General features: G+C 58.6%; 1 protein-coding gene across 1 annotated transcript; it reads left to right on the top strand.

Annotated features, from left to right (window-relative positions):
- Positions 1-1433: 1433 nt before the first annotated feature.
- On the top strand, positions 1434-10000 carry LOC142477428 (NFX1-type zinc finger-containing protein 1-like). The gene is made up of 9 exons (XM_075582258.1): positions 1434-2003; positions 3360-3440; positions 3611-5254; positions 5592-5723; positions 6362-6510; positions 7494-7637; positions 8195-8315; positions 8845-9089; positions 9857-10000. Exons 2-9 carry the CDS (start codon positions 3377-3379, stop codon positions 9998-10000), a joined length of 2643 nt encoding a protein of 880 aa, XP_075438373.1. The 5' UTR covers positions 1434-2003; positions 3360-3376.
- Positions 10001-11258: the final 1258 nt, after the last annotated feature.

Below are 11258 nucleotides of genomic sequence, written 5' to 3'. Positions count from 1 at the left end.
CTCCCTCCCCTCACTGCCCCCCCCTCCCTCCCCTCACTGTCCCCCCCTCCCTCCCCTCACTGTCCCCCCCTCCCTCCCCTCACTGTCCCCCCCTCCCTCCCCTCACTGTCCCCCCCTCCCCTCACTGTCCCCCCCTCCCTCCCCTCACTGTCCCCCCTCCCTCCCCTCACTGTCCCCCCTCCCTCCCCTCACTGTCCCCCCCTCCCTCCCCTCACTGTCCCCCCCTCCCTCCCCTCACTGTCCCCCCCTCCCTCCCCTCACTGTCCCCCCCTCCCTCCCCTCACTGTACCCCCCTCCCTCCCCTCACTGTCCCCCCCCTCACTGTCCCCCCTTCCCTCCCCGTCCCCCCTTCCCTCCCCATCCCCCCTTCCCTCCCCCCCTTCCCTCCCCGTCCCCCCTTCCCTCAGTGTCCCCCCTTCCCTCCCCTCAGTGTCCCCCCTTCCCTCCCCTCAGTGTCCCCCCTTCCCTCCCCTCAGTGTCCCCCCCTCCCTCCCCTCACTGTCCCCCCCTCCCTCCCCTCACTGTACCCCCCTCCCTCCCCTCACTGTCCCCCCTTCCCTCCCCGTCCCCCCTTCCCTCCCCATCCCCCCTTCCCTCCCCGTCCCCCCTTCCCTCCCCGTCCCCCCTTCCCTCACTGTCCCCCCTCTCCCTCCCCTCACTGTCCCCCCCCCTCCTCTCACAGTCCCCCCCTCCCTCCCCTCACTGTCCCCCCCCTCCCTCCCCTTACTGTCCCCCCCCTCCCCTCACTGTCCCCCCCTCCCTCCCCTCACTGTCCCCCCCTCCCTCCCCTCACTGTCCCCCCTCTCCCTCCCCTCACTGTCCCCCCCCTCCTCTCACTGTCCCCCCCTCCCTCCCCTCACTGCCCCCCCCTCCCTCCCCTCACTGTCCCCCCCTCCCTCCCCTCACTGTCCCCCCCCTCCCTCCCCTCACTGTCCCCCCCTCCCTCCCCTCACTGTCCCCCCCCTCCCCTCACTGTCCCCCCCTCCCTCCCCTCACTGTCCCCCCTCCCTCCCCTCACTGTCCCCCCTCCCTCCCCTCACTGTCCCCCCCTCCCTCCCCTCACTGTCCCCCCTCCCTCCCCTCACTGTCCCCCCCTCCCTCCCCTCACTGTCCCCCCTCCCTCCCCTCACTGTCCCCCCCTCCCTCCCCTCACTGTACCCCCCTCCCTCCCCTCACTGTCCCCCCCTCACTGTCCCCCCTTCCCTCCCCGTCCCCCCTTCCCTCCCCATCCCCCTTCCCTCCCCGTCCCCCCTTCCCTCCCCGTCCCCCCTTCCCTCCCCGTCCCCCCTTCCCTCAGTGTCCCCCCTTCCCTCCCCTCAGTGTCCCCCCTTCCCTCCCCTCAGTGTCCCCCCTTCCCTCCCCTCAGTGTCCCCCCTTCCCTCCCCTCAGTGTCCTCCCTTCCCTCCCCTCCTCCCCCTTCTCTCTCTCCCTCCTTCTCTTTTCCTCTCTTCCTGATCTCAGCTGCAGGAATGGAAAGTGAAAGCTGGTGATGGGAGGTTCAGAGATTAGAACAGGAAGAGATCTAAACAGCAGCTGAGAAATCGGAAGAGAAGCGAGAAATAGAGAGAGAAGCAGACCGAGAGAAAGAAAGAGAGGGAGAGAGACAGACCGAGAGAAGGAACGAGAGGGAGAGAGACAGAACGAGAGAGAGAACAAGAGAGAGAGAGAGACAGAACAAGAGGGAGAGAGAACGAACGAGAGAGAACGAACGAGAGAGATAAAACAAGAGACAGAGAGAGAGAACGTGCCCGAGAGAGAGACAGACCGAGAGAGAACCTGAGAGACAGAGAGAGATAGAGACAGACAGAGAGAAAGTGCCTGAGAGAAAGAGAGAGACAGACAGACCGAGAGAGAGACAGACCGTGAGAGAGAGAGAGAGAGACAGATCGTGAGAGAGAGAGACAGACCGTGAGAGACAAACCGGGAGAGACGGAGTCAGAGCCCGAGAGAGGAAGACGGAGAGAGAGGGAGACGGAGAGAGAGAGAAGAAAGCGAGAAACAAGGTAATGAGAAAGTCACAACAAAAAGAGACATAATGATACAGAGAGAGACAAACATCATGATACACAAACAGAGCGAGAGACAGAATGATACACAGAGAGACAGAACAATACATAGAGACAAACTGATACATGGAGAGACAGAGTGATACACAGAGAGACAGACTGATACATAGAGAGACAGACTGATACATAGAGGGACAGACTGATACACAGAGAGACAGACTGATACATAGAGAGACAGACTGATACATAGAGAGACAGACTGATACATAGAGGGACAGACTGATACACAGAGAGACAGACTGATACATAGAGAGACAGACTGATACACAGAGAGACAGACTGATACATAGAGAGACAGACTGATACACAGAGAGCGACTGATACCCAGGAATAGAGACATATTGATAGACAGACCGAGATACACTGTTACAGTGAGAGACTGAGAGACCCTTATTACACTACGTCCTGTAAGTAGTATGGGGGGGGGGAGACCCTTACATTGCGTCCTGTAAGTAGTATGGGGGGAGACCCTTACATTGCATCTTGTAAGTAGTATGGGGGGGGGGAGAGACCCTTACATTGCGTCCTGCAAGTAGTATGGGGGGGGGGGGGGAGACCCCTATGCCATGTTTGGCTGGTCTCACACCGCCCTGCTCGGTAATCCTCCATTGTCAGTCCGCCCTTGTGGCCGCTCAGCTCCAACTGCATGAGTTGGCACCCAGCTTTCACGTGACTTGCGCAGGGGTACAGCCCGACGGGGTACAGCCCGACGGCATAAGTGGGTGTCTCCGGCCAGCCCAATCTGTACTTCCGCAGGTCGGAGCGCATTAGTTGGCGCCTTGCTGCTTAGCATCTCCCGGCGTGACCGTTCCACCGGAGCTGTGACGATGGGCCTGGCGACCGAAACGTAGAGATAGGGTTAGACATTACATGGGGTGTTTCATGGAATGGGAGGGTTGGGAATTAGAGAGAGTTAGTCATTTTGAACGGGTGATGCAGGTATTTAAAGGCTAAGCCCCCTTTCTATTGTACGTTAGTATCAGCTGTCCTACTCTACCCCACCCCCACCCCTCATGCATTATTCTTCCCCTCTCGTCCCCATCCCCATCACAGTGCTCTTCCTGCCCTCTCACCTACCTCTCCCCCTGGTGTTCCTGCCTCTCCCCCCAGTGTTCCTACCTTCCCCCCCACCCCCTCTGGGTGTTTCTGCCCTCTCTACGCCCCCCAATGTTACTGCCTCTCCCCACAGTGTTCCTGTCTCTCCCCCTCCCCCCGGTGTTCCTGCCTCTCCCCCCGGTGTTCCTGCCCTTCCCTGTGTTTGTATCTCTGGATCATGAGACATCTGTTTTATAGGGATCCCAGAGCCGATCATGGAGCGTGAGGGGAGACCCCAGGAGGGACCCCACGTCCACCCTCCACATGCAAATCGGAGAGGTGAGAGACATGGGGTTATGGCTTGGGGAGGCGAGGGAGAGGAGGGGTCATGATAGGGGGAGGGTCTCCAGATAAAAAGGACTCTTCAGTGGCCTGCCATTGGTGTCCCTCACCTGGAGGGGAGGAGGGGTCACTCATGAATCTGTTACAAGACTTGTGCTTGCTTCCAGGTGGTATAAGACACAGGCCAGGGGGGAATCGTAACTTTGACCCCCGGAGGAACCCGGACCAGCCCCTGGGAAACCAGGGGGGGCAGCGCGAGCAGGGGGCAGTGGGGCGTCGGGGCAACGACGGGAGGAGAGGAAACCACAACCCGCCCGGGGGACGGAATCGCAGGCCTCCACTGCATCCCCCCTACCAGGACAGAGCCGCGGGCGGCGAGCAGCCGGTCAGGCGTCTGGGTTACAAAGCACTGGAAGGTCTGCTGGATAAGGAGCCCTCGGAGGTGGTCATCACGCTGGCCTCTCACTCCGGACTCCAGGAGCTGCTGTCGGGCATGGAGCTGAAGTCGAGCTTCGTGGAGCTACTGTGCAAAGTTCTATGCAGAGCGTGCAGCTCCAGGCTGGACCGGCAGAGCAAGCAGCACCTGCTGGGTCAGGTGAAGTCTTCCTTCTTCCTACGCACTTGCCTTCCACATTACGTGGTGGGGATGATGACTGAGTCCATCCCGGAGCGGCGACACTGCTACCCGGAACACATCTCCAACATCCTGCTCCTCCTGCAGGAGCTGATCAGTATCTTCCCTGCCAGCTCTGTGCAGGAGACCTCCATGCTGGTCTCTCTCCTCCCTGCGTCCATCAACGCCCTGAGGGCATCTGGAGTAGACATTGGAGAGCCGATGGAGGAGAGCCTGGAAAGGGTGACGGCATTAATCCAGCATTTGCAGGACAGGAGGAGGGAGGGGACACTGCGAGTGGACACTCACATGGTGCTTGAGCCAGAGACTCCTGCTGAGAGCTACAGAACGATGAGCGTATACCCCACCTACGATGAGATTCACCGCAACGACAAGCCCTTCCTCAGGCCCAACACGTTGAGCAGCAAGTACGAGAGCACCGACCTCTATCTTGACACGCACTTCCGGCTCCTGCGGGAGGATTTTGTGCGCCCACTGAGAGACGGGATCCGAGAGATCCTCCAGCACCATGACGACCATGGTTTCCGCCAGAGGAGGTTTGATGACATCAGAGTCTACTTCGACACGCGGGTGGTGGTTCCTCTGTGCGCGGCCTCTGGCATAGTGTACAATGTGCACTTTGACACAGCGCCTTTAAAGATGGTGCGCTGGCAAAACTCTAAGCGGCTGCTCTACGGCTCACTGGTCTGCCTGTCCCAGGACAACTTTGAATCTTTCCTTTTCGCCACCGTGTCTAACCGGGATGCAGAGGAGCTGGCAAAGGGCGAGGTACAACTGCTGTTCAGCGAGCAGAATCGGGAGCAGCTGGCGAGGACACGTCCAACCGACTCCTTCCTGATGGTAGAGACCACGGCATACTTTGAGGCTTATCGGCATGTCTTGGAGGGGCTGCAGGCGATGAACATTCAGGACATGCCCTTCCAGAAGTACATTGTATCATGCCAGGAGGAGGTGGATCAGCCCCGGTACCTGAACATGGGGATCCCGTATGACCTCTCCTGCTTGATAGAGGAGAAGGCGGAGCAGATCCTGTCCACCAAGAGGCAGAACATCAATGTACTGGAGCCCAGCGACTGGCCTTCCAGGGAGGCGCTGGGATTCGATGAGTCTCAGATGGAGGCCATTAAGCTGGCACTCACCAAGGAGCTGGCCATCATCCAGGGGCCCCCCGGCACAGGTGAGGGCCTCATAACACACTAGCATAGGTATAGAACTCTTCTTGTTCTTCTTTAATTGCAACCAAGCATTCTGGGATTTGTAGTCTCTATTACCTGGAAGTGGGACTACAACTCCCAGCATGCTCGGGGAACTATTGTACAATCCTTTCTGTACACAAGGTATTTATGGGAAGGAGAAGGTTCCATGTTTTCGTCATTGCAGGGGTATTCGTGTTGAGTATAATGGGGGTGGAGTATGCTTTGTGGTATAAGGGGCTCTTTGCCCTGTCTCTGATCCTGGGTGGGGGGTGCAAAGCATTCCAATGCTAATCTGGATCGCTCTCCTCCTTTTCCCAGGGAAGACCTACGTGGGACTGAAGATTGCAGAGGCCCTGCTCACCAACACCCAAGCATGGCAGTTCAATGGGAACTCTTACCCGGTGCTTGTGGTCTGCTACACGAACCACGCGTTGGATCAGTTCCTGGAGGGTACGTGCGGTAAACAGATGGGGGGGAAGAGGGGTGAGGGAGTCAGGAACGGAAGAGCCGACACATACTCAGTCACTGAGGTACAGGGAGTGTCAGAGCATTCACATAATGTCACTCTCCTCCTTATTCATGTGCTGTGCACGGCCGGTCAGTCTCTTTGCTCTCTCACCGGGCGCTCTGTACAGCCGGTTGCTCTCTCACCGGGGGTGGTGTATGTCCGGTCGCTCCCTCACCGGGCGCTGTATACAACCGGTCGGTCGCTCTCTCACCCGGTGCTGTGTACGGCCGGGCTGTCACACTCTCACCGGGTGCTGTGTACGGCTGGGTGGTCGCACTCTCACCGGGTGCTGTGTACGGCCGGTCGGTCGCTCTCTCACCAAGCACTGTGTACGGCCAGTCGGTCGCTCTCTCACTGAGCTATGTGTACGGCCGGTTAGTCGCTCTCTCACCGGCCACTCTGTACGGTCGGTCGCTCTCTCTCACCGGGCGCTCTGTACGGCCGGTCGCACTCTCACGGGGCGCTGTGTACAACCGGTCGTTCTCTCACTGGGCACTGTGTACGGCCGATCTGTCTCTCTCTCACCGAGCGCTGTGTATGGGTGGGCCATCCCTGCAGTCTGATCCTGCCTCTTTTTCAGGAATTCACCGGTTCCTGGAGAAGGGAATCGTACGAGTTGGGGGAAGGAGCAACAGTGAGGTCCTCAAGCAGTTCACTCTCCGACAGCTGAGGGGGAGTCCGGAGTTCCGCAGGAACCTCCCTATGCACCTGCGCAGGGGGTATAGCGACGTGAGTGCCTATCCCAAGCCTAATCCTACCGCCTCCCCCTCCGTCACACCTCCTCTCCTCCTCACCGTCCCTCTCACTTCTCTCATCCTCTGTCATACCTCCTCTCCTCCTCACCGTCCCTCTCCGTCACACCTCCCCTCCTCATCGTCCCTCTCTCTCACTTCCCTGCCCCTCCATCACACCTCCTCTCCTCCTCACCATCCCTCTCTCTCACTTCCCCACCCCTCCATCACGCCTCCTCTCCTCCTCACCGTCCCTCTCAAACTCACTTCTCTCCCCCTCCGTCACACCTCCTCTCCTCATCACTCTGTCCCTCTCTTCCCTGCCCCTCTGTCACACCTCCTCTCCTCCTGACGTCCCTCTCTCATTCACTTCCCTGCCCCTCCATCACACCTCCTCTCCTCCTCACCGTACCTCTGTCACTCACTTCCCTGCCCCTCCGTCACACCTCCCCCTTTCACCGTCCCTCACTCACTTCCCTGCCCCTCCGTCACACCTCCCCTCCTCACAGTCCCTCACTCACTTCCCTGCCCCTCCGTCACACCTCCTCTCCTCATCACTCCGTCACTCTCTTACTCACTTCCCTCACCCTCCGTCACACCTCCCCTCCTCACTCCGTCCCTCTCACACCTCCTCTCCTCCTCACCGTCCCTCTCTCACTCACTTCCCTGCCCCTCCGTCACACCTCCTCTCCTCCTCACGTCCCTCTCTCATTCACTTCCCTGCACCTCTGTCACACCTCCTCTCCTCCTCACCGTCCCTCTTTCACTCACTTCCCTGCCCCTCCGTCACACCACCTCTCCTCCTCACCGTCCTTCTTTCACTCACTTCCCTGCCCCTCTGTCACATCTCCTCTCCTCCTGACCGTCCTTCTTTCACTCACTTCCCTGCCCCTCCGTCACACCACCTCTCCTCCTCACCGTCCCTCTCTCACTCACTTCCCTGCCCCTCTTCTTTCCGTGTTTCTCTCACCCCCATCTCAGATCATGACTCAGATGAAGCAGTCCGAGCAGAAGCTGCATGAGGGTGCCCAACTCCTGCAGTGCTCCATGTCTGGCATCATACACGAGAGATTCCTGGAGAAGCACATTCAAGAGGATCACTGGGAGAGTCTGCACAATGCCTTGGTAAGGAGTAACCCTTCCTTACCCACCTCCCGGGAGAAGAAGGGTCCTCACTACCTACGGGGAGGGGGGACCCCTTTAACCAACACAACGGAGGTCCTAATCCCCACACACAGGGGACATGATACTCAAAGAAGGATCACATGACTTCCTACAGGGATCACATCACTTCCCACAGAGATCGCACGACTTCCTACAGAGATCGCACGACTTCCCATGGGAGGATCACATGACTTGCCACGGGGATAACAACTTCTCACAGGGATCGCCTGACTTCCCACAGGAGGATCACATGACTTCCCACAGGAGGATCACATGACTTGCCACAGGAAGATCACATGACTTCCCACAGGAGGATCACATGACTTGCCACAGCAGGATCACATGACTTGCCACAGCAGGATCACATGACTTGCCACAGCAGGATCACATGACTTGCCACAGCAGGATCACATGACTTGCCACAGCAGGATCACATGACTTGCCACAGCAGGATCACATGACTTGCCACAGCAGGATCACATGACCCTTGACATGACACTCTCTTTTCTCTCCATTAGGACGATGAAGGGTTTTCATTCCAGGGCGGGCGAGGGAAGCACTCTATGGTCGTGGAGTGGCTGGGCTTGGGGGTCACCCCGTTCACCCGCACTGCGGCTCCTGCGGGGGCTGGGGACGCAGGTAACACAAAGCTACCAGGCCCCCTTAGTATGGGGTTCAGGGTGGCTAGTGATGGGGGTGCAAACCTCATATCCTTTGTATGACCGAGGGGCACTCATATTCATTGTATGACCTGGGGGGAGACCCTCATATTCATTGTATGACCTGGGGGGAGACCCTCATATTCATTGTATGACCTGGGGGGGGGGGGAGATCCTCATATTCATTGTATGACCTGAGGGGAGACCCTCATATTCATTGTATGACCTGGGGGGGGGGGAGACCCTCATATTTATTGTATGACCTGAGGGGAGACCCTCATATTTATTGTATGACCTGAGGGGAGACCCTCATATTCATTGTATGACCTGGAGGGGGAGACCCTCTAGACCCTATACCGAGCACCGCTCTGAATCATTAGGGCCAGTGATAGTCTTCTTATATTCAGAGAAAGAGAATCCATGTACAGGGCTACAATGCTTCTATACTTGTGTCTGTATATACATGCGAAGGCCGGGGCGGTTATGACACACAGCTTGTTCTCTCCCAGGGGGGGAGCCTCAGGAGCCTGAGGAGGAGCAGGAGGAAGCTGAAGAGGAGGAGGAACTGATCCAGGTCCCCGAGGAGGCTGACCTAATCCAGGCCGACCGTGTGATTGAGGATGAGGAGGAGGAAGCACGGCCCAAAAAGAGGAAGGACAACAGCGAGGCCAGGGAACTGGCGAGGTTCCTACTCGCGATGCCCCTGGAAAACCAGCAGCCGGGAGATGCACAGGGGCAGGAGGGGGAGTGGGAGGTAAGAGCCCCCTGCACAGGGGCAGGAGGGGGAGTGGGAGTGGGAGGTAAGAGCCCCCTGCACAGGGGCAGGAGGGGGAGTGGGAGGTAAGAGCCCCCTGCACAGGGGCAGGAGGGGGAGTGGAAGGTAAGGGCCCCCTGCACAGAGGGGGAGTGGGAGGTAAGAGCCCCCTGCACAGAGGCAGGAGGGGGAGTGGGAGGTAAGAGGCCCCTGCACAGGGGCAGGAGGGGGAGGTAAGAGCCCCCTGCACAGGGGCAGGAGGGGGAGGTAAGAGCTCCCTGCGCAGGGGCAGGAAGGGGAGAGGGAGGTGAGGGCCCCCTGCACAGGGTTGGGAGGTAAGGCACCCCTACACAGGGACGGGAGGGGGAGGTAAGGGCCCTGCACAGGGTTGGGAGGGGGAGTGGAATGTAAGAGGGAGTGGAGTTAATGGTCCAGAAGAGAGGAGGGGAGAGGGGTAGAATGAATGGGGTGGGGGGAGGAGTGGGATGATATGGAGGGGGATATAAGGGGATGGGGGAGAGGGCTTGGGGATAGGGGTGAAGAGGGAAAGGTGGAGGAAGGGGGGAGAGAAAAGGGCAGGAGAAGAGGGGGGTAGAGGAGGAGAGGGACAGGGAAGGGGGGAGGAGGAGAGGGACGTGGAGGGGAAGGGGAGAGGAGGAGAGGGACGGAGAAAGGGGGAGGAGGAGAGAGATGGGGGAGGAGGAGAGGGACAAGGAGATGCAGCGCTCCCCATCTCTTGAACCTAAATATATGGCTGTTCTGTGTAGATGACGCGGGATCAGAAGAGGAAGAGGAAGCAGAAGATGAAGATCGAACTACGGAAACTGGGAGCGATGACGGAGGCCGAGGCCGGGGGGCTGCTTGACCTGTGGAGTCTGGACATGAGCTCCCGCTGGAGGCTGTACAGGTAACAGCCGCACCCCTTTGCACAGTCACCCCCCCGCACAGCCGCACAGTCACCCCCCCCCCGCACAGCCGCGCACCCCCCCGCACAGCCGCGCACCCCCCCGCACAGCTCCCCCCTCCCCACACACACACAGCTCCGCACAGCCCTGCACAACCCCCAAAGCCGGCCGGTAGCGCTTCAGTTGATGTACAGTATATATGTCAGTATACACAGCGCCTCTCTCCCCGGCAGCCTGCGCTTCGGTTGATGTACAGTATATATGTCAGTATACACAGCGCCTCTCTCCCCGGCAGCCTGCGCTTCGGTTGATGTACAGTATATATGTCAGTATACACAGCGCCTCTCTCCCCGGCAGCCTGCGCTTCGGTTGATGTACAGTATATATGTCAGTATACGCAGCGCCTCTCTCCCCGGCAGCCTGCGCTTCAGTTGATGTACAGTATATATGTCAGTATACACAGCGCCTCTCTCCCCGGCAGCCTGCGCTTCGGTTGATGTACAGTATATATGTCAGTATACGCAGCGCCTCTCTCCCCGGCAGCCTGCGCTTTGGTTGATGTACAGTATATATGTCAGTATACGCAGCGCCTCTCTCCCCGGCAGCCTGCGCTTCGGTTGATGTACAGTATATATGTCAGTATACACAGCGCCTCTCTCCCCGGCAGCCTGCGCTTCGGTTGATGTACAGTATATATGTCAGTATACGCAGCGCCTCTCTCCCCGGCAGCCTGCGCGTCGGTTGATGTACAGTATATATGTCAGTATACGCAGCGCCTCTCTCCCCGGCAGCCTGCGCTTCGGTTGATGTACAGTATATATGTCAGTATACACAGCGCCTCTCTCCCCGGCAGCCTGCGTGTCGGTTGATGTACAGTATATATGTCAGTATACACAGCGCCTCTCTCCCCGGCAGCCTGCGCTTCGGTTGATGTACAGTATATATGTCAGTATACACAGCGCCTCTCTCCCCGGCAGCCTGCGCTTCGGTTGATGTACAGTATATATGTCAGTATACACAGCGCCTCTCTCCCCGGCAGCCTGCGCTTCGGTTGATGTACAGTATATATGTCAGTATACACAGCGCCTCTCTCCCCGGCAGCCTGCGCTTCGGTTGATGTACAGTATATATGTCAGTATACACAGCGCCTCTCTCCCCGGCAGCCTGCGCTTCGGTTGATGTACAGTATATATGTCAGTATACGCAGCGCCTCTCTCCCCGGCAGCCTGCGCTTCGGTTGATGTACAGTATATATGTCAGTATA

This window comes from Ascaphus truei, unplaced genomic scaffold, assembly GCF_040206685.1.
Source record: "Ascaphus truei isolate aAscTru1 unplaced genomic scaffold, aAscTru1.hap1 HAP1_SCAFFOLD_2086, whole genome shotgun sequence".
Classification (NCBI taxonomy): domain Eukaryota; kingdom Metazoa; phylum Chordata; class Amphibia; order Anura; family Ascaphidae; genus Ascaphus; species Ascaphus truei.
The sequence above is the reverse complement of the archived record's forward strand: the minus strand, read 5'-3'. Positions and strand labels throughout refer to the sequence as shown.